The 27,114-nt window shown below is 43.0% G+C and overlaps 1 protein-coding gene across 4 annotated transcripts; it reads left to right on the top strand.

The window, feature by feature from the left end:
• The first annotated feature begins 402 nt into the window (after positions 1-402).
• Positions 403-26,790, top strand: urb2 (URB2 ribosome biogenesis homolog). Of its 4 annotated transcripts, none has more exons than XM_030047189.1 (12): positions 403-452; positions 1,426-1,573; positions 3,459-3,635; positions 4,342-5,513; positions 5,672-5,810; positions 5,923-8,512; positions 9,121-9,299; positions 10,039-10,149; positions 13,203-13,445; positions 15,768-15,864; positions 19,436-19,569; positions 25,137-26,790. In XM_030047189.1, exons 2-12 carry the CDS (start codon positions 1,448-1,450, stop codon positions 25,332-25,334), a joined length of 5,166 nt encoding a protein of 1,721 aa, XP_029903049.1. In that variant the 5' UTR covers positions 403-452; positions 1,426-1,447; the 3' UTR covers positions 25,335-26,790. The 4 variants fall into 4 exon arrangements, with proteins under 4 accessions (XP_029903049.1, XP_029903077.1, XP_029903058.1 ...); XM_030047217.1 differs by having other exon boundaries at positions 9,139-9,299; XM_030047198.1 differs by having other exon boundaries at positions 413-452; positions 1,431-1,573.
• The last annotated feature ends 324 nt before the right edge of the window (positions 26,791-27,114 follow it).

The following is a 27,114-nucleotide window of genomic DNA, read 5'->3' on the forward strand; positions in this document are numbered from 1 at the left end:
TTACTTTTGTTTTCAGTTCAGTTTAGTTTCAGGTGGTTTCCAGAGTGGGGTTTGTTGTTTCACTTTTAATTCTTTAAAAATTACAATACTTTGTGAAGCTGCCAGTCTCTGTAAACATCAGCACCTCCTCACGTTGTTGTGCTGATAAATTTGACCAGACTGACAAAAACATTATTTTTCCTGTATATTTTTTATTTTTATTTTTCTTAGTTTTGTTAAGTACACAATATGGTTTCGGTCATATTTAGATTTTTATACCGTCTAATTTCAGTTAACTATTTTTCACACCTATTTTTATTTTCTAGTTTAGTTTTTATTAAACTATAATAACCTTGGTCCTGTTCTTATCGATCTGTTAGCTCAGTGCTCAATTACTTTGGGCTGATCCAGAAGGTAAAAGGTTAAAGTTGAACGTCTGGATCTGACAACACAAGACACGTGCAGGTCGGAAGGTGGTAAATTAATATTTGCTAGAGTTACACACTTTGAGTTGTTGTTATTGATAATCAAATAAAAATGCCCGTCTGCTGCTTGGCTATGAATTTGACACGGATCGGCTCCCGGTGTTAGCCGTTAGCAGCGTTAGCTTTACGGCATGGCGAGGAGAAGGCTCACAGGAGAAAACAGCTGACACGTTAAATATTTAAAATAGCTTTGAAAGATGTGAAGAGAGTAAAATCTGTAAATGAGGAGGGAAGGGACTGACTAACACTACACAACTTTACTTAGGAGGCTCTCTTAAGGAGTTGTTCTTGACGGATCAGGGTCCAAATGAGCACCTGTAACCCGAATAACTTCACTTTCTGCTTTTTATCTACAAGTGTACTGACTGTTGTTCATTGTTTGTTGTTGTTTATTCTCATAATGCTTCTGGATAATGGCTGGGGGCTGTTCACGGTGCACAAAAATCAAGGGCCGGTACATAACCTCAGTGTTGAAGTAACTAAACGGTTCGGTTTGTGTTGTGGTGTTTGGGTCACGGTTTCGGTTTCGGTTCGGTGTGTTTTGTGCATCAGGGAGAGACAGATCACCACCATTTCCAGTGTTCTCTGTATTCTGTCTTATTTGCAAAGATAACTTTTTTTTCATTCAGAGATTTGGGATAACAATATGAAATCAACAATTATTCTTTCAAGAGGAAAAAATCTGCTAAGACTGTTCAAAACAAACATAGAAATACTGTCAGTATATTCATTAATTCATCAGACACACACATATCTATGCACTAAACATATACAACAAGTAGACCATAAGGAAAAGAAATCAGTAGAAATCGGTGGTCATAGTAGTGACAATGAAAGGGCTAAGCCTATTGACAGAAGAGGTCTGAAATCTGTCTCTTCATTGAGAACTGGATACACCAAAGCATCAAATCCCAAAAGTCTGAACTGATTCCCTCCCTGCCTCCTGTTCCCCCCGGTCCAGAGCAGCAGCGCCAGCAGCAGTGATGGCTGCCATCTACTCCGGTATCCATCTGAAGCTGAAGAGCCCTCAGACGCCATGGGAGGACAAGCTGAAGCTGGCCCGCTTCGCCTGGATCTCCTCCCAGTGCCTCCTGCCCAACAAGGAGCAGGTACCATTGTCCCGTCAGGTTGTGCGCAGCGATGGTTGTGTTTTCATGTGGTGCTGATGATGCTTTTTGGGTATATATGTGTGCAAAGGCTGGGAAGATATGATTATCTCCTGGTTAGATACTATCATTAAACTTGGGTGCCAATTCAACATGTGCAGCGATACTACAGGTATAATTTATTGTGATTCTTGTTTTTTGAATTATCTCCTATTTTGTGGTTGTAAAGTTTCATGAGACTGTGATTATCCTAGAGGCCACTGTAGGTCATTTTATACAGTGATGTCAAGTTTGAATAAAAGACCTCAATACAATGAAATGGCTCCTGTGGGGGTTAACATCATCACATATGAATGAAATTGTGGCTCATTGAATACACAAGAGTCTCACCTTTCCAGTCAAAGGCAGTTTATGCAGCTCCAAGACTGTTTAGGCCCCAGTCTGCACAAATACACAGTTTTACAACAGGCAAAAATGACACATTTATACTGCATGGTTTGTGGCCCAAACTGCATGGCATTAGCAGAAGGTGGGCATGTCTGCAGAGGGGAGAGCCGTGGCTGCCCTGAGAACCCATTTTCATTCAGAGATCTGGAGGTCAGAGGTCACTTGAAACTTTGGAGCAGTTTTAGTCCCCCTGCCAACAGCCTGGCATGACATGCTTGGTACCAACGGGTTCCTTAGGTCGTCTAGTTTCATGTGGTACAATATCTTACAATGCAATACAGTGTCTTTACTTTACATAGATTCAGTAATTAAAGAAAAAAATCTTTAAAAAGAATTGTGATACTTAAGCAAATAATTTTCCCCCCACCCTTCATATATGCTGACACAGACAGTCGTGTCTTCAGTGCTGCGAGTATACAGTCCTCTGTGTGTGTGTGTTCGTGTCCTGTGGATTATTATTCTGTATTCTGTGTGAGAAGCAGCTCTCCTCGTTTTGCCTTTGGGTGGGTGATTCAAGTTTATTTTCTTTTATAACCACATTCGGAAATGGATGCTATCTTTTAATTGTGCTTCTGACTAATCTGGCGAAATTGATTAGATAAGTTTTCAACAGCATTTGTAATCTCATTTGTTTTCTTTCGGCGACTATAGCAAATTATTATAATAATCTTGTAATAAGATTGTGACAATCCCATTACTGGTAATCCTATTGAACTTCAGATTCTCCTCCATGTTTACATTATTTAAATATGGACTGTAGATATCATAACTGTCCTACAAATGTACTGTCTCTCCAAAAAGTTAACTTTTAAGGGACTTTACAAAGTTTGGTGGTTTTTCCATTAATGCCAATGTACTGTATTATTATTATTATTATTATTTTTATTTTTTTACATTTTGTCATGCGTTATCAAAGAGTTGTTTTGTCCCAAGATCACGAAACATTCTCTCCACTGTCCCGTGCTGTGAAGGACAATGCCAGCTATCTAACACTTAAAACAATGGATAGCATGGTGACATCGTATTTATATATGTACTAGGAGTGTAACGGTTCAGTAAACTCACAGCAGTTTGTATTGTGGTTTTTCAGTCACGATTTTATTCTGTGTATTTTGTCTTATTTGAAAAAATAACTTTTGTTTTTCATTCAGAGATTCAAGATAACAATATGAAATCAACAAATATTCTTTCAAAGGCAAAGGTCTACTTAGACTATTTTAAAACCAACACAAAAACACTTAAAGTAATTCTTCAGTTAAGTGTGTGGCTAGATGGCTCTCTCACAGTGGATGTGTTTGTAATACTGAAGGGTGTGTTGCGAACAGTTTGTTGATTTTGCGGTTCAGTTTTGCGCTCCTGATATGTGCTTTTTATTCATATAGGACAGGTACATTGTCCGTGTATTTGTACATCTCCATCTTGTCGCTCTGCCCGGCTGTAGGTGCTGTTGGACTGGTCCACTCACGCCCTGACCGGCTGGTACAGTCACAAGGTGGAGTTCTCGCAGAACGTTCTAGAGGGCCTGTGGTGTTACCTCGACGATGTTCTCCGCAGCCGGAAGCTCCGCTCGCTCCTCGGCCAGGGCAAGACCATCAGCCTCAGGCTCAACATGGCACAGGTACAAGGGACACAAAAAAATAACGATAATAATAATAATAATTCTTCTTCTTCTTCCTCTTCTTCTTCTTCTCATAATTATTATTATTATTATTATTATTGGTGTTATAAACATTGTTTATAGCACATTTCAAAACACATTTGCAGAGTGCTTCACAACAGCAAAATAAAAGGCAGAATCCAAAAAATTATATAAACTAAAAATAAATATTAAAAGTATAAAAGTAAGAGTAAAATAAAGTATACAATAAGATAATAAAATAATCAAAGAGTAAAATAATTAAATGATACAACAGATTATTAGACACACACAGTAAGGACTTTATAAAGTAAAAGTACATTTAAAAAGGTGCATTAAAACAGATTTAAAAGTGGACAAAGACGATAAAGTGGACAACAAAGCACAAGTATGGAAAAGGTGTGGTGTTTGTGACTCAGTACCACTGTTTTTTTTCTGTTAAAGATTTGTGATATATGAACAGGAGGAGTTTGTGATTTGTGGTTTAGAAATGGTTATAGTGATGGTTTAATGCCCACAGCATTATAATAAAACAAATAAAAACTCAGAGTTTCTCCCCATGTAAGGTAAATGGGTGCAAATGACATAATAAAGTAATTTGAAAACTCTGTGATCAGTATTATATTGGTTGATAGTAATCCTGCATTATAGATATATTACTAACACTGTGTTTTCTCTGTGTCTCTAGCTGCTACTTGACCGTCTCCGGGAGTGTGCGTGTGCCGGCTCTGGGCAGTCAGTGTGTGTAACCACCCTATTAAGTGTGTGTCAGGGGATCCTCTCTTCTCCCGCCCTCTCATCTATCTTCACAACCAAGTATGAGCTCATGGTCGATCTCTTGGCCAAGTTCTGCTCTCTGGCCTGCCGGGAGCTACAGCAGCCATCTCTCACGGGAGCCCTTCCTGCCCACATGAAGTCTGAACTTGAGATGACAGAGTCTGTTGCCTCTGAAGATGAGCCAATGACAGAGGCTCCGCAAAATCAGCCTAATAGTGATTCTGATCCCACCCGATCTGAGCCAGTCGCCGAAAGTCCCCCAGATCAGCCAGAAACAAATGAATCCCGACCTCAAGAAAAGGAAAGCCTTCGCTCAGGTCATACGTTTGAGGTGTTGCTTCAGGTGCTGTCTTGTTATTTGTCAGTTCAGCGACAACAAGCCAATCCTAACAGAGTCTTCACAATGGTGTCCAACCATCTGATACAGCCTGTAGTCCTACTCAGACACCTGCTGACCTCCGGGGAGCGCACGCTCTCTCACACACATTTGCGTCTCCGTCAGCAGTTGTGCAGAGACATCCGCGTCAAGATAGACTCAGTCCTCCAGTTAGCGCTCTTCTCCCCCGAGCACCTGGCATCCTACAAGGAAGAACTCCTCCCATCCAAGGAGGATAGTAGCAAACGTGGTCCAGGCGGGATGAAGGGCCTTTTGAAGCCAGTCGGCGCCGTACTCGACAAGCTGAGTGACAAGGGATACTGTGAGCCCTCCATGCACTACGCTGTGAAGTCAAACGCCTTCACCCTGCTGTTTAAGTTCTTTTTGGAAAACTATGGAAGAGGAGGGGAGGAAGAGAAGAGGATGCTGTGCTTCTATTTTCTCACCAGATTGATCTCTGCCTTGGACGTAGGCCTGGATGGACCCCCTGTCTCTGCTGTGATCCCACCTGAGCAGAGCTCTCCTCCGGCCGCTTCCTGCTCTCCGGAGAGCTGGAGCCTGGCCCTGCTGGCTGTGGAAGCCCTGCTGAGCCAAGCTCTGTCTGCTGATATCTACAACGTGGCAGCAGACAGGATCAGACATGGAGAGGTCCAGCTCAAGTTTTACACAGCTCTTGCCCAAATGCTCTTCAACCAGGCCCAGCCGAGGTAACGTATATCCCCACCTCCTTACTGTTATTCTGTTTTCTAAGATTTTTTTCAGGATAAAAACAAAGACTCTGTAATTTTGTTTAGTCAGGCTATAGAATCCTGTCAAAAAGTTTTTAATATGATACATTTTATAAGTTTTCTTTCCTGTCCTCCAGCATCCCAGCATGGTATCGCTGTTTGAAGGTTCTGTTGGGTCTCAATCATCTGATTCTTGAACCAGACCTGGATCAGGTGTTATCTTTAGCCTGGGTTGACACTGAGTGCATGGAAACACGGGTCCAACGGGCCAGACAGGTCTGGATTCAATAATTCACTTAATTTTGTCATTGCAAATTATGTGCAAAGTCAACAAATGTTTGAGAGTTTTGTTTTGACTAAAAAACAAATCATTTTATTCCCCTCTTAGCTAATGGTGTGCAGTCTGCTCCAAACCTACACTAAGCTCCGTCAGCTTCCTCGTTTCTTCTCTGAGCTCTTATCTATCATCTGTCGGCCCGCCCTGGATGACCTCCGACCTCCTCTGCTGTTTGAGGGGGTCTCTGCCTCCTTGAGGACCTGTCTTCTGGACACACCTCCTTCTCATGGCCTGGAAATCTGCTCGTCAGTGTTGGAGAACATCAGGAGATACATACTGCCTGACCTGGTGAAAGAGGGAAGTAAAGAGGAGAAGATGGAGGTGGAAAGGCAGGAGGGAGGAGATGATACAGGAGAGAAAGAAGGGGACAAGACAGACGGAGAGAGAGGAGATGCAGCTCTGAAGCTGTTCTCCCTCAGCCAACTCCTTCATGCTGTCTTCTTTAGTCTGAAGACTCTGGACAATGCCTCTCCTCTCCCCTTAGTCAGACAGACTCACAGCCTGATGGAGGAGATGTGGCATGTAGTTAAGGATTTACTCCAGTTGGTGTCAGTAGAAAAGAAGGCTACACGTGTAGGAATAGAAACAGACACGGGTTTAATTAAAAAGAAATCAAGGAAAAGCATAAAAAACACAGACCACAGAGAGTCCAAGAATGCCTCAGACTCTCAATCGGGAGTCATGTGGAAACAAAAGACCCAGGAAGCAGCTCTCCTGCTCAGGTACACCTGGGTGGAAGTAGACACGCTCTTCCATATCCACTGTAGCAAGTACACATCTCAAGAATCAGCCCAAACAGCCAGTGCCTCAGTCCTATCCCACATAGAGAGTCTTGTCTCTGGTGAGATTTTTGCAGCTAGTCTCCAACCATCCTGCAGCCCTGTAAGTTTCCTGCTGCTAAAACTGCTCACCTTGCAACAGATGAAGAAAGTAATGTTAGACACGCCCCTACTTTCCCAGCCTAGTACTGCAGCACTGTTAAGCAGGGCCGCTCACTTTATTTTAGCGAGAGAGGAGCTTGATGTCAGTCTGGATGGAGAACAGGTATGGGATGGGCAGATAGGAAGTGTGAATGCCAGCTCCTACCTTGTAGCACACTGGTATCTTGTCACATCTAATCTACCTTTAATCGCGCCCTACCTGACTGGGGAAGATGTGGGCTGCATGGCGGATGTTCTTGTCAGTTCGCTGCTTGGCAGGCAGACGGGTGGAGGCAAAGACCAGCTGCCTGGCTGCTTGTCTGTCTCTCATATATCCTCACAGCTCATCCAAAGCCCCATTCTTGTTGAGTTGCCTCCACTGTTCTCTGCCACGGTTCGGTCGCTCACAAAGAGGATAACTGGGGTTCTCATGGCAACGAGTGCACCCCAGGTTGGGCCAATGCTTCTTAAGCTTCAGGAAGTCGGCCTGCCGGAGAAAGGAGCTGCAGTTAACCAGTTGGAGGGAGATGCCGATCAAACTCCCCCCGCTGTGAAGAAGTCAGAGGCCATAGTTGAGCAGATACTGAGATCCTCTAAGACTGGAGAGGTTTCTGTAGTGCTGAGTGACACACAGACAAAGGAACTGTTAGACTTATTCCAAATTGCTACAAACCTAAACCCAGATGGCATGAACTCTGAGGATCTCTCCTGCCTGTTCCTCCTCCTCTGCTTCATCCTCTCCTCCACCTCCAGCCAGCCAGACAGGGCAACTAAGGGCCCCTCTAACCCAGGGGGCGATGCTGTATTCCTGGGGAGGCTGCTCAGACTTCTGACTTCTCTCCTGGAGGGTAGGAACTTTCAAAGTGTTTTGAAGCTGATCCATGGCAGCAGTCTGCTACAAGCTGCTGTATCTTCCCTCCTCGTGCATAGCAACAGTGGAAGATTTCATTCCACAAGCAGCCCTGATAGGTTGGATTTAATCAAAGCAGTGCAGGTCTTCATCAGATCCCTCGTCCAGTTTATTATAATCAGAAACAGCAGTGTACGACTCAACCTGGAGCAGTTTACCTCCTATCTCACCAGTAATGAAGTGGCAAAAAAGCAAATGGCCGTTACGCCGGCCTCTAAGCCAGCTGAGGCACCTATTTTAGGTAAACCAGAGGCAGAGGTGTCCATTTTCTCTATCCATCTTCTGCTGGCATCGCTGACCTCTTTCTCCCAGGCAATGACCTCTAACCTGGGGAGAAGTAAACAAATGGATCAGACTTTGACCCAGATGATTGCCAGGACCACAGCGGCGCTGGGACCGGCCATTGAGGCCATTCTGCAGCCACAGCCTGTCAGTCAAAATGCCAACCAGCCAGCCGGTGTCCTCGGTCAAGCCTTTTTAGTGAAGGTTGTAACCATCATGCTACACTGTGAGATGTCCTCGCTGTCAGTGGAGAGCGAGAACAAGCCAAGCGGCGCCCAGCCCGCCCTGACTCATATGACTCTCTACCGTGGCTTCTGCCAGCAGATCCTCAAAGAGATAAGTTCTGCCCCCAGGCCCATGGACTTCCTGGTTTCTTCTCTTCGCTTCCTGTCTGCATTCTACCAAGCGGTTGGGGGGACAGGAAGAGAGAAAGAGGAGGAGGAAGAAGGAGAGGAAGAGAAGAAGAGAAGAAAGGAGGCTGATGAGCTGTACAGTCAGATACTGCAGTGTGTGTACAGACTGCTGGCAGGTAATAGACACATCATGTATCATGCACCTGTGCTATCAGCTGGTCCTCGTACAGATGCCATTTGCATATAGCATCATGAAACTAGCACATAAATGATAATTGATTATGTTGTTTTATATTTTACTTACAGCTGATTCCACATTTATGCCAGCCCTTTCAGAAAATGCTCATTTTCTGGAGACATAAAATGATTTTATGTTGATCACCAATAAAATTTAGTGGCCTGCCATCTTCAATAGTTTGCCTCACTTGGCAGCCAAATTTAGGATGTTTCCTTTCAGGGAGACATGGTGTGATAGAGCATTTGTCAGTTACATTTGTCAAGTACAACACTACACTATAAAACATCCAAAGGCACCGATCTCCTTTTGCTTTTTAATCCCAGAAAAGTAAGAGTTTTTGATTGAGCACCCAATATACTGACAGTTAAACATGTGCATTTGTTTGTCCTCTGACTCATACAACACCTACATATCTGTTCATTGCTCCAAATAAAAACATTCCAGTCCATTTAATGCACTTGCACATCCAGACTTGTACGTATCTGACTGTGATTTAACTGGAACCTGTTTTGTAGTTTATGTGTTTGTACAATATAACAGTTTCAGTTTACATTTTGCCCTCAGCTCCTTGGCTGTCACAAAAGGATGGGTGTGAGGTGGAGCCAGCTGTGGAAGAGCTGCTGCGCCACCTAGTGGAGAGGAGTACCACAGGGCAGTTGCACTTGGTGCTACTTGTGATCAGAGAAGGATTGGACACTGGCAAGCTCAGGGCTGGAAACTACAGGGTAAGGCCGGGACTGCACTTGAGTTATAGTGCTTCTTTTTTTTTTTTTTTTTAGTGTTTTTACTGCTGCTAACTTTGTGCAGAATACTTTAAAAGGATCCCATGACTCAAATTAGTTGAGATGAAGCTGAGTAGACATGGTTCTCGATTGTATTACAGCATCACAACAACAAATTTTTGTCACAGTTTTGGTTTACTGATCAAGTGTTTTCCCCTTGCTGCTCACAGATAGCTCATAAAAATGGGGGGAAATATTAGTTTTGGGTCACACATTCATAATCGACATTTAAGCAGAGTAAATCCAATGCACGGCATCTCTAATAGGAAATTATTCCACTTCCGTCAGAGAATAATGCGTGCAACTCATTAAATGATATTCCAGCAAAGATTTCATCAGCTTATGGACTGCAATTAAAATTTGAATCTTACTTCCTTGAGCTGTGTGTGTGTGTGTGTGTGTGTGTGTGTGTGTGTGTGTGTGTGTGTTAGGTTTCTCCCTCTGTCCTGTGTGTGGAGGGGCTTTTTGATTCCCGTGCGTACCCCAGAGGCAGTAGTTGTAATTCATAAACTAATGCAGTACATCTGGAAATCCATAAATGAAAAGCTCTCGTATAGGATGGGAAGGACATTTACATTCTATTCGCAGAACTGTCTGTTTGTATTTTCCCTCTGAGTAATATTTGCTATTTCTCACTGTGTCTGCTTCTTCTCTCTTTGTGCCCCTGCTCGTTGTTTTCCAGGAGGTCCTCTCTGCAGTAATCATCGTGAAGCTGCTGTCCTGTTGTCATTTACCTGAGCCCTGCTCTAAAGCGCTGTGGCTCATTGCACCACAGCTCCTATCTGCCATGGTGGTGAGAAAAAAACACACACACACATGCACACACATACACATATGCACACACACACACACACACAGTATTACGCAGGAAGTATGTCTTAAAGCAGAATTGCACAAACACTGTCGAGTTTGCACATGTGCACACACTCAGAAATGCTCAAGAGCACGTGCCTAAAGGATTTACGATTAGGATGCTGTGAGGATCATTTATGCAAATTCATCTCGTCCACAGATGTACAGATGTTGTAGCAACACTGTGCCAGGTCCAGATTGTTCAGGCATTTTGTAATCGAAAGGAAGCAGCAGCACTAAGCCGATGGTATGTGACTACATACATGCAAGCAGTTTGTACTGTTTTTAAAATGGGTTTGAATATTTCCAGACTTCCAGGAGCGGTAACAGTATTTCAGTGCTTTTCTTTAAGTCACCAAGGACCTCGGCTTGGAAATCGATGGAAAAGCAACTGACATTTTATACGGGTTTGGGTTGGCCGATCCTCTCTCCTCTCTGCAGAGTTTAGAAAGCAGCTCTGAACTCATTGTTTGGTGTATGAATAAAATCGGAGGGTGAATTTATTCAGCTGCAGTTTATCCGCTACATTTAAAGAAATGTTGTTTAGGAAATTCTCAGCTCAGTAGGAAGTGAGGAAGGATTTATATTTGTTTGCTGCTTTATCTCTTTTGAGGCCTGCCTACTTGGCAGCGCTGATTGCATTATTGTGGAGCTCTTGATGGTGAGCGCTCCTCTGTTTTCTTCTGATGCTTTGTCTCAGCCGCAGTTGAATCACTTGCTGTACAACGTAAAATGATTTAAACCGTGAAACCTCTCAGAGTCTAAATGAGTCTAAATGGCTGTTTGAGCAAGAAAAGTCTTCCCACCAGACAGTTAACATTTCTGGGGGAACCATTGGAAAAAAAACAAAAAAAAAAACAGGGAAGATTGCTTAATGTTTCTGCAACAAACCCCTCCAAAGCCACCAGTGTGTTTGAAGCCTTACTCAGAAGGAAAAAATGACCCAGCCAAAGAATTTAAGTGGATAGGAAGCTCTTTTGGTCGGGTATTATGTACAACTAATACAGCTGGCAGTAAATTATCATATTCTTGTCATCAGCTTCAGCACACTGTTTTTTTTTTTATATGTAGACTAGAGGAGGAATGGAAAGGTCAGTATAATTTTCACTGCGGTGTTTAGCCAAGCGATACCATGGAACTGAGACTCTTTGTGCTCTCGTGCCCGACACCGCCGCTCTGTGATAGTGTTAAGAAAAACATCTGTGGCCGCCTTCGGAAGGGACCCAGCAGCCAAATGACCGTCGCTGACTGCTGATTAGTTGGAGCGCTCATTCATTGTAATTCTGTGAGCCAGCCTCTCGGAGTCAATGTGTTTCCCATCAGCCCCGCTGGCCCTCAGGGTGGAGCAGGCAGAGACAACACAGCAATCTGTTTAACCATACTACACACACACACACAGTCTCACACACACACACTCACTCTCTGGGTCTCTCACTCTCGCTCCCTCTCTCTCACGCACCATTCTTTACCATTCTGAACATGCCGTTCTCTTTCCTTCCTTTCACTTTGAATGCTTCCTCTGAACATATGTCTCTGTCATGTGTCTCATCTGTCTCCTCTTTGTCGTTTTCTTTCTCTGGCTCTCCCCAGGGTGCTTGTTGGTCCTCAGAAAGTCTGAGAAAGTACTGAAATGCCTAGAGTACTAAAATGTTACAGGTTTCTGTGCACTGCATGTACACACTTACACAACAGAGTTAGTAGTACTATATCAAATGTGTGTGTTTTTTTTTAAATATGTGCTTTAACATGTTTGAAATTGCACCACAATAACTTTTCTTTAAAATTTAAGGAAATTCATTAGCTGCTTTCAGTCTGAAATAGGTGGATATTGCCAACTTTTTATGCCTCTGTGCCTAGACGTTATGTTTTGGAGTTGTCCGTTTGTCCCATTCTTATGAACTTGATATCTCAGGAGCACTTTGAGGGAATTTCTTCAAATTGGTCAGAGGTCAAAGGTTAAGGTCACAAAACGTGTTTTTTTTTTTTTTTTTTTTTAATCTCAAGGTCAAGGTCAATGTGACATCACGTCTGTCCCATTTCACATTTTGTCCACACAAATGTCTAACAGGATAAAATGATAAAATAAGGAGATTGAAAAGAAAAGAAGGAGATTTTATGTGCAAAAGGTCAAAGGTCGACTTCACTGTGACATCATGCTGGTCTGAAAAGAAAAAACAAAAACACTTTCCTGGCCATTATTAAACACTACAACTCAACGTTTTCACTTTCAAGCAAGACAGGGAGCCTCCTGTTCCTCTGTTAGTCCACCACAAACTCACTGGTTTTGCTGATTTTGAGCTTCAGGTGATTGTTGTTGCACTATGTGACGAAGCCCTTCATCAGTCCTCTTTACTCCTCTGTAAAAACTGAATTGAATTATTCACTGGATTCATACATGTCAGTAATGTCATAACTTCCGTTTCACCAAAACATACACTTAATATCTTTTATTTAATTCCTTCAAAGTCCTCACTGCAAGTATTATATGAGTCTGGACAGACAAGAATGTGAACTGCAGCTTGTCAGGTCTGTGGAGGCGTACAAACATGAGGCGGTAATTCTAGTTTGCTTTATGCACAGATAATGCACTTAATGTTCATAATTGTAATTGTATATTGATTATTGTATATAGGAGTGTATATATATTCTTTCTATTTTTATTTCAATTTTTATCCATTTTACTTGCACAGTGCTGGAGTTGTCACCATTGCATTTCACTGCTACTGTACTTGTACATCATGCACGTGACAAATAAACCTTGAACTTGAACTTGAACTTTATCTTGTTTGTGAAATTGGACTTAAATCCAATTTCACGTGGAATATGTAAGTCCTAAATTTGGCTCTCTGGAACCTGCAGATACCCTGTCTTCATCACTTGTCTGGCGCCTGTGCGTTTTCAGCTGCTTGTGCATATTGCTGTGTTTGTATGTGTGTGTATGTGTATCTAATCCTGTTTCTGTGTGTGTGTATGTGTGTGTTTTATGCATTACAGTTCCTAGTCAGGTCGTCCAGCCAAGACGTCTCACTGACCCTTCCCTTTACCGTTCCTACGGTAACATCGATGACCTCTCTGCTGCGTCAGGGAGCGGGGCGGATCTCCAGCCCTCACCACGTGACCCAGGTCCTGGGCGCTCTCCAGCTGGTGCCCCTCGACCGCCTGACCCCACCCGTCTACCACGCGGCTTTCCTGGCTGTTCACGAGGCGCTGTTCGCCATCATCCAGTGTCATCCTCAGGTGTGAATGAAATGGACAAACCTCTCTACTTTACTTTTCTCAAAAAAAAAAAAAAAACCACACACTTTTGGTCAGATTACCTGAAGGTATGTTGGAAATAAGGACATTGCAGCAGAAAGTTGTAACAGGATACATCAAAGATAAAAGGAAACAAGACTTGCAAAAGGCGTGTAATATGAATGAATGCAACGAACAACTTCTGCATTCAGATTAAGTGCAAATGTTTGAATGATAATGTGCAAAAAACAGTGGATTCCAGCATTCACGGTAATTGTAAGGCAGCAGCAACAGTATCAAGTATCAGTGGAGCTTGATGTAACAGAAAGAGAATGGGAAAGGGTCCAAGGTGTAATATGAACAAGATGAAGAATTATATAGTAAAAAAAAAATGCTGCACATGTAACAATCAGGGAAGGTGCAGAATAGTCTACTAGTCGGACTATGACTATGATATAATAGCAAATAATTTGGTAATAATGAAGCCAATAATAGAGACAAGATAACAATATGTGGTGGCAAAAAAGGTCTGCAGAAAATTATCAAAAATATGCTCATATCCACATTAATTGGTCTTAAATACACATGTGCTCAGGTGTCTAGGCATTTAATGTGCGTATTGACAAAACTATAGACCGTATTTTCTTTATTCTAACTTGTTTTTAGGAGTAAATGTACAAAGGCAGTTGCGTAGTCTATTAGTAGCCTATTTTTTTTTTTTTTATCATTTAAGGTGTTTTGAAGATGTGTCAGCTTTATCAAACCGTACATGGTGGAGAGATTTGAGTGAATATCGTTTGTGCTTCAGCTCTGTGAGAAAACCTCATAATGGGTTGTTTTTTTAATTCTCTTTTTAATTGAACCCAGTGTTTTCATCGTACCAAGTGCCAAGTAAACTCTCTGGCATGTGTGATCTGAATGGCCCACATCAATTATTTAAAAACTAATCTATTTTCTAAAACCATGCAAAGCGTTCTGTTAAGTGTCTCCCTGGCTGCATTAGTGTGGTAATGGTGTTAATGTGAAAATTTGTTGGGTTCTCATTTTCTGAAACACTGACAGTCCAGACGGCCGCTACACTGAGCGGAGCGGGGCAGGCACCAGCTAACCCACAGCAGATGTTTAGTGAGGACAAAAGACAGGGGCAAAGCACAGGAGGAGAGAGGGAGGGGAGCGGAAAGGCGGAGAGGGTAAAATCTGAGAGGTGGCAAGGTAAAAAAAAAAGGAGAGTGGAGATAAAAGGGAAAGAGAGGAGGGTGAGAAGTGAGGGAGAGATAAAGGAAGAGGCAGGAGATGGATCAAAGGCAGAGAGAGAGATGGGAGGGATGTTGCAGGATAAGAGAGAGAGAGCAGAGGGGAGCGAGCCGGAGAAAGGAGGAGTGAGGGGCCAGAGAGGAGGAAAGGAGTGGGGAGAACAGAGGTAGGGGAGCTGGCATGCGGTTTAGGTTGGCATGGAGCGGTTTGTGGTAGATGGAAACCATTACCGAGCTCCAGCTAGAGCCGGTGACATCATCTCCCTCGCCCCTCTCTCTCTCTCTCTCTCTCTGTGTGTGGAGGGATTGGATAGAGAAGAGAGAGGAACAGAGAGTGGTAGGTACAGAAGTGCAGATGTAGCTATCGTGGGAGTCCAACTTTTTCATTTCTCACCACGGTAACGCTTTGCATCGTACCTTCATTGCTGGAGGGGAATGTTTCGGAACCCCAATCGTGTTTCCCCTCTTCCCATCAGCCAGAACACACGGGGAAATGATTTGGCAACCAGTCATTTCAGACAAATGAGTTTTTGTGTTACACCATACCTCCCCGGCTCCTTCTTAACAAGCTTTGAAAGAGAAAAGGCCGCAGCGGCTGCCCCTGCGCTGCTTACGGGAGAGAAAGAGACATGATCGATGTATGCTCTGTGACATCTCCTACCGCTTTCCGGTGGGGTGAATTTGTGAAAGTCTCAAAGAGGTGTGAGATGGAAAATGACTCCACCGTTCTTTCGGTGGAGAATTGCCAGTTCAAGTTCAGCAGTAAAAGTGCCGTTGCTTCACTCCGCTGAATAGATTTGAACTGACAGAGCCGACTTGGCGAGTTTTGCTGCCATTCTTTGCGCCTGTGAGCATTACCCGGTTTGTAGCTCCTAACTTTTTACAGTCTCTTGAGAGTGGAGACAGCCAAGTATGTCAAAGTAGGTGCCGTCAAAAACCATGCACATTAAAAGTAGTCCCACCCTCCTTACTTGTCTCACAGCTGTATTAAAATGTATTTACCACACAATGTTCACTGTATGACCATATGACAATACTTTGTGTGTGTGTGTGTGTGTGTGTGTGTGTTCAGGTAATGCTGGATGCAGCTCCATCATTCCTGAATGTCTTCTATCGTCTGGTGGCATCTATCATGCAGGAGGGTCGGCAAAAAGGAGACTGTGACTCAGGTAAGACACACACACACACACACACACACACACACACTCATACCGACGCATCCCTGTCTCTCTCTCTACTGCCACAGCCTGAACTGTGCTGTTTGAATAAAACCCAACCATCACACACTTCCAGCGTGTTAAAGCAAATGCTATGAATTGCTCAGAAATACGGCTTGTCCCAGGTGTGGCTCAGGGCTGTGTCATGGTCTCAGGGTTTGAGTAAAATACACTAGGCTAAGACACGCAATCAGATTGTCTTGAACTTCTGTATGAAACTGTGTGAAACCCCGAATGGGAAGTTCGTCGCTCTGCGTTTGACCCCTCCACAAGCCGGTCAGAGTCAAGCTCAGCTGTAAAACGGCGTTTCAGCAGCTCGTAGTGACTCAGCTTCCTGGTCGGGGATGCTTCAGAAGGGCGGATGCTTGGAAATCAGTCTCGGGTCGCAGGAAAGATTCTGTGGAAAACGGGTGGGTCCCTTGCAAATGTTTTTGAACATGAACAAGTGTTTGAACTTGAGCAGTGCTCGGTGTGCAGCCAGTAGCGGCCGTCTCTCAATGCAAAGACAATGACGTTTCGCCATCTCGAGCGATTTCGCAATCTCAATTAGTGCTGGGTATCGTTTCAGATTTCAAGAATCGATTCGATTCCGATTCACAAGATTCAGAATCGATTATCACGATTCGATCCGATTCGATTCGATTCGATTCGATCTGATATTGCCGATCCGATTCGATCCAATATTGATTTGGTTAGTTTTATTAAAAAGCATTTTGAGCTGTTACTGAGTTACATGCCTGTCTAGTTATGCAAGACATTAATACTATTATTATATTGTGTCATTTGACAACAGATTAATATAGGTATTGATAATTAAAATGGCTGTAAGACTGGTAAAAAAGGCTAGGACCACCTTTTGTTGCCCAGACTTGGTATGTTGTGTTAGTGTATGTTTATGAGTTGTAGAACATAATAAATTATCTTGCAGGAGTAGATGGTTACCAGTAAGCGTGAGTCAAATAATTTAACAATATGTTAAATTATTATTTGTTTTAAAAATGTAAATTACTTATCAAACAGAGCTAACAATTCAGCTACCAATGAATGAGCTGTAGTATGCATGTGATTACATGGTTTGAAAAATATGCCGAAGTGATACCTCTTCTCTGAATAGACAAGCTAAGCCAGTGTGCTGCTGTTAGCCAGTAAAAATAGCACAGAGTGGGAACTCTTCACTTTGTACGCAATCTATGTCAGAGCGCTGCGGTAGCCTGGAGAGTTTCTCTGCGTTTTGGACTCGTACGGTGCCGGTGCAGGTGTTGTAATGTTTTTTTCTTGGTGGTGCAGGTGCAGGTGAAACCACTGGAGCGGTTGTGCCACCCAGATTTGCTTCCCTCCATGTAATTTTCCCTAGACATACGTTCATATTCCACACAAAAACAGCATTTATATATATATATTAAAAGATCGATCTTTCGGCGCACAGATCGATCCATGGGAATTTAGATGAAGATCGATTCAAAATCGGAGGATCGATCTTTTCAACACAGCTCTAATCTCAATGCAAACATCTGTTGATCAGGAAATCTGTCATCAGTCGGCCAGCGGTTCAACAAACCCACGGTTCAGTTTGCACTGCAGTTTTTGGATCATGGTTTCGGTTCAGTTTGTTTTCTACATCAGGCGTGAAATAAAACCCGACCATTTCTAATGTTCTCTTTGTTTCAGTTGCAAAAATAACCTTTTCATTCCACATCATTCATTCAGAGATGTGATAACAATATGAAATCAACAGATATTCCCTCAAAGGCTAAAGTCTACTTAGACTGTTTAAAATAAACATGAAAAGACTTTCAGTGTATTCATTAATCCATCAGCTCAGTGTGTGGCTGTCTGGCTCTCATACACTGGATGTGTGTGTGTAACATTGCACTTTTCATCTCCCAAAAGTTCAAAACATAATGAACACTCCTGGTCAGGTGACTCTCATAGCATTTTTCCACTACAGTGCCGTGCCGCGCCGCGCCGTGAAATTCACGGTTCTGCATTCATTCCCACCACACCAGCCCGCTTGGTTCTGGGAACCAACCGTGAAAGATTTCAGCCCGGTTTGACATCTGGTGCTGGCCCGGTTAGAACGGGGCCGCGGAGGCGGGCCTAAATATGATCTCCTTTGTGATTGGACCGTTAGAATGTCAGTTAACCAGGCTGCTACAAACTGACAAGTGACAAGTGTCAACCATTAAACCGTCAGCCAGTAGGCTATTATTTACAAACATTAGTTTCTGGAGAGATTATGGAAGAAATTGATTTGCTTGCTGAGTTTTTTGTTGGGTTTTTCTGTTGTGTAGCCTAGTTTACATTTTTCTTGCAAATGGAAATGGAAACATGACCACTAAGTGCAGATGGCAGAGCATCTGTGAAGATGATGATGATGGCGTCAGGCGGGTCAGCCGCGGCACCGGTCGGCCGGCCGCTGCCAGCCCACCTGCTGCCGACCTGTGGCTTTTTTATTCAAACAAGATTTTGTCTATTTAAAAAAAGTAGCAAAAAGCTAATGTAGGCTAACAACTGACAGCTCCTCTTGTTACTATAACAACTCCATGGCAACAAGCGCGCCTCTCTAATTCTATGACGCCGACCCGCTGGTACCATAAGCAGTGGAAACACTCCAAGGCCAAACCGGGCCGTGCCGGGCTCAGCCTGGCACAGCCCTTCACGGCTCGGCTCTGTATAGTGGAAATGAGCTATCAGTCGCCCTGGAGGTCCAACCATCACTGACGGGAACTTTGTAGGGGGTGTTTTGTATTGAACAGTTTGAGTTTTTATGGTTCGGTTTTACACCCCTGTGGTTAACATAGCAACGTAGTAAGCATTCTTTCAGGTGAACAGCTCTGTTCCTTGTTAGCATTTTAGATGGATCTTTAATTTTCAGTATGTTCAGTCTGTTGTGGTAACATATGCATCCTGTCCTTGGCTACTGTAATGACGCAGTTTCCCCTTTTGACCATAAAGTTTCATATTCTCTCACCTTAAAAACATAAGAGTACAGTAATGTGTCTACAGCTGCAGCATTAAAGTACGTAGTGATGAGGCAGCACACAGTGTTATTTGTTCTGACTTGTGTGTTCAAGTACAAAGTGCTTGTCCCAAAAAATCAGTTGATTGAAAAAAGATGAGATGACATACCTCTAAAATCATGAATCCGTGTGTGTGATATGTGCACATTTTGTTCTGTGTAAGCTGACAGTATACCCTGCTGTTGGAAACGGTTTGTCCTCTCGCCACACACCCAAGACACAAAGGAATCAATGCCTTGAAAGCAGCACCTGACCACAGGCGTAGCTGCTACAACTCCAATTCATTAAATAAATGGATAGATTAACCTCGTGAATGCAAATAAACGACTTGTCTAAATGCCCTGCCTCCCACAGTCGACAAAGCCCGCGGGAGGCTCTGCACCCGAGGGTTTGGCACCCTGTGTGTGTGTGTGATGGTGCTTTGGAGGATAAAAGACAGGTAGACAAATTCAGTGCGCTGCATGTAAACTGGCTAATGAAGCGGCATCGATTTCTGTCTCCAGGTGCAGACAGCGACGTCTACCTCCAGTGCTCCAGGTTGGCGGAGAGGATGTACTCGCACATCGCCGCCACGGCCGAGAGCTTCACCACGCTGTCGGCCTTCATGGTGGCTCAGTACGTCACAGAGCTGCAGAAGGTAAACACACACACACACACACACCCACATAAAGTCTCGCGTTCAAGTTAAGGCTGAACAAGTCGATCGAAATATCCAAACAGCAACATGGCAAAGTGCAATATTCAAAATTCAGAGGCTGTAATGTTTGGATGAGGATGAATAGTGTGAGAAAACACCATCATAACTTTCGTGGCATATTGTGGTTGGACAGAGACGCTCTGGCCTACAAACTGTTTGATTGGTGCAGACATCAGAAAAGAAAAAAATGTGAAAATGAAAACTGGGCCGCAAAAAAAAAAAGATCATTTTCACCAAAACTGTGAGTTATATCTGAATTGCAATAGCTGTCAAAATAATTACTGTATTGTACTGTAATTATTACTGTTATTATTATATAATTGCTGTTGTATAATTATTGGGGGTTTTTTTTTCGTTTTTTTTTTCCTTTTTTGTAAGCGTAATGTTGAGTCCTATCCACGGTATGTTTCTAGGCAACACGTACACGTCTCGCTGCTTTTGCTTTTCCACTTATGGTGCAGTGTCTGGCAGCGGATCTGTGAGCCGTCCAAGTCCATCAATATTCAATGAAAAAAACACAAGCCAGCTGTTTTTTTTTTTTTCTCTTCACAGTTAAATTTTCTTACAGCGACAGTGAGTGTGGTACTCGGTTTTCTTCATAAGTCACATTGTTTGTTTGGTTTGGGATTTATCCAGGCTAGCTTGTATCTCTGGAAACAGAACGGCATCGGTGAAAACGAGACGGGGCGCATGAGGTCAGCACGAGAATCAAATGCACACAAACACTCAGCGTTATGATGCTTTCAGTCTCTTTTCATGTGTGTTACTCACTGTAGCCATTTAGCATTCCGATGTAACACTGCAAATGCAAATAAGAACACACACACACACACACACACACACACACAGTCACAGTATCACCCACAGTCAACACAGGACCTCAGCCAAACTCGTATTTCATCCCTCCTGATCTTCTACAGCTGTGATTGACACACAAACATTCGCTTGCACACACACACACACACACACACACACACACACACACACTCACACACATGTATATGTGAATGAGGCAGCAGGATCTCAGCTGATCCTTTGATCCAGTCTAGTTTGTCTGTTGGGGTGCAGTGAGCTGACAACATTCAGCTCAGCAGAGAGAGAGAGAGAGAGAGAGAGAGAGAGAGAGAGATGGAGTGAGAAAGAAAAAGAAAGACAGAGAGAGACAGGCAGAGAGAGAGATGGAGTGAGAAAGAAAAAGAAAGACAAAGAGAAAGAGAGAGACAGAGCGAGAAAGAGAGAAAGAAAGAGAGAGAGAGGGGCTGATTAGCAGAATCAGAGATACGGAGCGTTGCCATTGGCCGGATTTTAAATCTTGACAAATCTTGATGAACAGGTCCAATATTACAGCGACTACATGCGTTTGGATTCAGCTTCAGGGTGGATATTCTCTCAAAGCAGTGAGTCATGTCTGGTTATTGGACGCGTCTCCTCTCTCTCTGCCTCTCCGCTACCAGACTGCGTGTTAAGATGACGCCAACCTGACTCAGCACTTTCCACCAAAGAGTTACACTCTGAGAGGAAGACCTGGTAAAACCCCAGGCGGGCAGACAGGCAGGCAGGCAGGCAGACAGACAGATGGATGAATGGATGCTCAGAATGAAAACCAGATGGATGGACAGAGACAGACAGGCAGGACCTGGGAGAAAGACAGGTGATTTGAATTCAGGGAGTCCTGTGTGACTCATCTAATAATCCTAAAATTGGGCTTACGTTTTGCTTTTAATGGGGCTTTTCAAAGAGCTGGATCTCTTTGTAAGTCAGAGGTAATTAAGCTGTCGCGCAGTCAGACCTGTCTCTGATGGATTCCGGCCCGAAATGAAATTTTCATGCAGCAGACTGGTGTTTTTATGAAAATATAGAACTGTATAAATACTGTCATTATGCTGCTGGTGTATGTAATTTTGAGCACTTGCCAATGCTGAGCACTTGTCTTGATATTAAACTACTTGGACTTGCTACTCCACAGAAAACTCTGTGGGGACATTATGCCTTTTTTAGAATTATATATATTAATGTTTTCCTTGGCTAAATTAGTCACTAATGTAGCAGAAAATGCAAACAGAGAGGCTGTGTACATATATATGAGTCTGTGTGTAGAGATATGCATGTATACACTGAAAGGCATCGGTTTATGTACAACACAGAGCACAATGAAAGATGAAAGGACATTTAATGAAAATGACAAAGCTTTTGACAAGGTAAAAGCCAGTAACAGAAAAAAGGAGTTCATAAGTGCTAATCTTACAAAATGTATTTCTTGATTTATTTATTAATACAGCAGATCCAGTGGCTTTCAAAGTGAGGCTTCCACGAGACCCCCAGCAAAATGAGGAATAGCTTTTGCTCGGTCACTGATCAGCGTGCTGTGCTGCCGTCGGGCTCCTGCTCTCCAAGACACCGGTGATGTCTTCGGCCGTCACCGCTGCTCCACGTCCAGGTGCAGCGATGATGCCGTTTAAATGTTTAAACTTTGGAGAGCCGCCGCTGGACAAGACATCCGATCGGCCGGCCTAGTTCGTAAAAAGCCATAACAGAGGGGGGGGGGTTCGTTGGGTAATCTGACACCTGTAATTAGGTGAGCCAGGTATCATTTCAGCATCAGAGTCAGCAGCATCATCTTCACACTCTGCAGCCATGCTTCCTGTTATAACCTTCATACCTGAGGGGGTATAAAGTAACAGAGACAGATAACAGGGACTATTGAGTATTCAGCTGGCTGCTTTGCTGGGTACAGTGAGCACAAAAAGGTGTTTTTGTCTTGTGTGTGTGTGTGTGTGTGTGTGTGTGTGTGTGTGTGTGTGTGCGTGTGTGTGTCAGAGGAGAGAGCAAGTCTTGGCACCTCAGTGAGGGCTAGTGTTGTTAATGGCAGTGTTGATTCTCCTGTTGGCTGTACACTCTGTTCTGCTTCTCTCACACAGGTAGGTGTGTGTGTGTGTGTGTGTGTGTGTGTGTGTGTGTGTGTGCCACCCCGCTGCTCTCACTCATTGTCAGGCTGGATCCTGACTAATGTGTTGTGGATGAAAGGGGCAGTACAGTAGAGTACAGTGTGAGAATGGGTGGATCAGACTGGATCAGACTGGATGGATCTCGATGTGGCAGGTTGGACCTCTGACTTGACCAAACCGCTTCACATTTATTACCCCAGATCCTCTGTCTCGCTTCAGTATGCAACGATATTGACGGAAAATAACATCAACAGTAAATGACAATTACTCTAGAACTTAACTTCAAAAACAAAGTCAAACATAAATCCACACACACACAATTTAACATTTGTTTTTCTGACAGAGTTGGTCACTTTGAGATGAACAGAATGAAAATTTTATCTTATTTGATAAAACAGGTGCTCAAAGATCAAAGTTTTCCTTTGGGGCATAATCTGCAGTTGGAAAAATGTAATAAATCCCCATATATTGCAATATATACAATATTCAGCACATTGCAAAATGTTTAAAATCACAGTAGTATCATATTGTAACTTAAGTATTGTGATAATATCGTATCGTGGGGCCTCTGGTGATTCCCACCCCTGATACAGGCTGAAGCCACGTTATAGCAATACTGACTGACAGAGCGAGGGATCAAGGAGAGACAGCTTAAAAGATGTGTGTTGGCATCATTTTCAAAATTGTGGTATTGACTTGATGCCTAAATATTTACTCTTTTGACACCCCTATTGTAGGAGCAAGGAATGTATTTGAGTTAGACGCCTGTCACTGTGTCACCAATGGTGGCTTTGGGAGTGTGTGTCTCTGGGTGGAGGTGTGTGCATGCGTCACCGGTAGCTGTTTGCGTGTGTGTGTGTATGAGGCATAGCGGTAGCAATTAGTTATCATCTGCACTTGCTTATTGTCAGTTTTTGTTTGCAACAGAGACGGGGTGAACAGGGCGCCGTTATTTTCTGTCGGCCGCTGTTATATTTGTCCAGTTCAAGGTGTTTAGAGAGAGCAAGAGTGTTAATGTGTGTGTTTATAATAAACAACTAAAACACAGCTATGGACTCATGCAATTAGGGTTCAGGGACGAATTGAAAACAATGATTTTTAGTAATTTTGTGCTGCCCCATGTCGTGGAAATTCAATCAATGATGAGACTCAGTTGTCTTTTGTGGTAAATTTATTTGGGGTGAGTAAGTCTCCATGGCGAGGAGCAGCATCCACATGTGATAAAATGTAGATAGCGGCTCCCCAAGGTTAGTAAGCGAGGCAGTTTTAAACATGGCGAAACAGAAGTGCTTATTGTCTTTTGTCTTTTTCCGCAGCATCTGGCACAGATAACGGGGTGCAGTGACCTTGGAGTTTGTTGCTACTTTGCAGGCAGAAAAGCGCCGGCACAGCTTGTCGTTTTGTGAGGCAGAGAACACAGTGTGTCTCGCTCAGTTTATGACATGACTCAGGTTATATGGGGTTATTGGTGAATTTCTGCAACGCCCCACACCTTGAGACGGGCCGCTTCCAGGGGGGTCACTGAGCAAGAGCCGATCTGTAATTACTCGGATCTGAGTGAAATTGAGAATGAGTTTCACCTCATGTTTTACTGTCCTTTATATCACAATTTGTGCTTAAGATTATTTAATAGGCGGGAAAACCCAGATCTGATGCGGTTGACTGACTCAGAAAGACTTAAATGGCTCTTTGAATGCAAGGTTTTTGCAGTCGCTGATTATCGAGAGAAAGCATAGGAATTGCAAACAAAGAGAACATTTACATGATATATTTTTCTTGGTTTAAGTCATACAAATGTTGCTTAAAAGTGTCCTTCTTTTTCTGTGTGTTAACTGTGTTAACACGGCAGCTATCAGTGATAGGATGTGACTGTAATGAGTTGCTGATTAATTGTTCTTAATGGTGTTTTATAACCCCATAAGTGATGAGTCGCAAGACACAAAATTAAACAAAAAAAATTACCTTCGGCTCATTTATAGAGCATTAGTGTCAAGCTCACCGAGTGAAAACACTTTGCTTTGGTGTGTCAGTGGAGTTCCTGCAGTGACATTTGCAGTTCCAAGTTTTGCCTTTAGGCTCCACTTAGTATAAATAACATCTGTCTTTTGCCAACATTTCAGTTTCAACAGTTACAGTACAAAGCTGAACATGTGTTAAATGAGTCTGGCTATTCAATATTACATTTTCTATATTTTCTTGCTCATGATTTAAGGTTCGTAACGGCTTCCTCTGGCTGTCGCATGTTGCCATGATATTGTGCTGCCATTAATTCACATAAAACATTGGAGTAAAACTGATCTTGTGGTGAGTGCTTCAGGGAAATGGCGAAGTAGAGATGACTCAGGGTCTGTGTGAGACAGAGGGAAGGATAATCACTGCCTGGCCTAGTTTAGCCTGTTGAGGGTTTTTTTTTTTTTTTTTTGAACCAGTAAAACAAAGAAGCTGCGTTTATGTTTCATAATAATGTGAAGAAGATATGAGTTTTCTTTGACCTCATTGCCGTCTACTTTGTCTTTTCCTCCCCTCTTCTCTCACACTGTCCCTCCTCACTCACCTCTCCAGGTAACTTTACGACCAGACATTAAGCAGCATCTAACAGAGGGGATCTATCGGATACTGGACCTGTGTATGGAGCAGGATATCAAGTTTCTGACGGCCGGCCTGCAGATGGGAGTCAGAGAGGTGTTCAGCGAGCTCTACAGCAGCTACACGCACTACCACAAGACCCAGAGACAAGGAGAGGACAAGTACACAGCCTGAACAGCCACATCAAGCCGCGCCAACCTCGGGACTGACTGGGTTCCCAAATGCGGTCTGGTTTGAAGAAGCTGGTATCCTTGATGAAACTCCTACCTAAGAAATGACCATGGTGATGTGTAATTACAGCTTTTGAGAGGGAAAACAGATGCACCAGCTTTGGGAGTGCACGGAAGCAGCTTATGTCCACAGTGTGTGTGGACACGGCTGTCATTAACCACGCTCACATCAGTCTTTTTTTGTTCCTCCTTTGTTTCACTGTTGAAAAATGATAAATAATGTGAGCGTTTTTTTTTTTTTTTTAATTATTGTTTTATTTGGTATTTTATTTGGAAAAGTTTGGAGACTTGGAGCTGCATCTTGTCAAGGAAGTGTTAACAGTCAAAAACACGCAACATGACTCAGCTGCAGCACACACCACAAAACAAATGATTCATTTATACATGCACCATTTTGCATCTGTAGATGCATCAAGCTGAATAGTTAAAAGAGGTGAGTTTTCTGCTGCAAAATAACCCAAAGAACGTTGTGACAAGACCCACAGGCAATAAGAGGACAACTACACAGTCTAATTTACATCTCTTAATTAAAGGAACCTGCCAACTTTTGGGGGCAAAGTACCCTTTTTCCGACTTACCCAGACTGAGACAAGATGTTTGATATCCTTCTCACATTGGTACATCCAGTGGTCCAGTTCCTGTTAGCTTAGCATAAAGACTTGAAGTCTGTGGGAGTCGTTAGCTTAGCTCCGTCAAAGTGAAACAAGTAAACCTTCCAGCACCTCTGAGGCTGTCCTATTTATACAGTGTGTCATGGCTATAATAATTACCAATCATGGATTTAAGAAAAAAAAAAAACAGGCTATTGACTAGGCTAATGACTCCTATAGGCTTCAGGTCTTTATGCTAAGCTAACACAAAATGCTACCCATAAGACCCGAACCACTGGACGTGCAGAAGTGAACATGGTGTCAAACATCTTGTCTGGGCAAGTCGGGATAAAGATATTTTGCTCAAAATGTTGGAATATTCCTTTAAGAACAACTACTGTATCTGCAAGTGGGCTGAGAGACTCCAGTCTATTTATAAATAGGCTTCCTCGGTTACACCCTTTACAACACACACAACTTCAGATAACTACGGCTAAAACTGGCTGGCACAGAGGCCAGGGGGGTGGGGTGGGGGGTCAGTGCCACGGATGAACTGACACTGTGAGGTTTGGATGGTGGAGGATGATCCTGAAAAACATTACCAGGTGTTATAATGATGTGATAATAATTAAAATGAAACTTCACTTAATTACGATATGATTATCTTTTTGTTGAAGTGCTGAAGCCAATGGCCAGTTTTGACAGCTAATGTGTTATATATATTTTTATACACTCTATATTTTTGTTTTTGACCACAATTGTATGATTCAACATAGATGGATTTAAATACAGTATCATTGTCAAGCATGAGTGTTGTTTGTCTGCTTTTTTTTCCTTATCAGATTTTATTTATGAGCCCAGGAAGCCCCTTTGCTGTAGAAATTCTGCATCAGTGGCGTGTTTGAACACTGAAGTGAGGTGGTTGTATTCCTTCCTCGGCCTATTTTAATACTTGTAGACGCAAATTAATAATCAAACCGAGTGATGGCGGGGCTGTGATGGGGAGAGGAAAAAAAAATGGGAAAGCATTAAATTGGATTTGTAGAATCAGGAGGGAGTTAACGAGTTTCTTGAGTGTTACATTATTAAACTTGATAAGAAACAGGCAGGACAGGTGTAGCTATTACTGCTTTC

This window comes from Myripristis murdjan, chromosome 3, assembly GCF_902150065.1.
Source record: "Myripristis murdjan chromosome 3, fMyrMur1.1, whole genome shotgun sequence".
In the NCBI taxonomy this organism is placed as follows: Eukaryota; Metazoa; Chordata; class Actinopteri; order Holocentriformes; family Holocentridae; genus Myripristis; species Myripristis murdjan.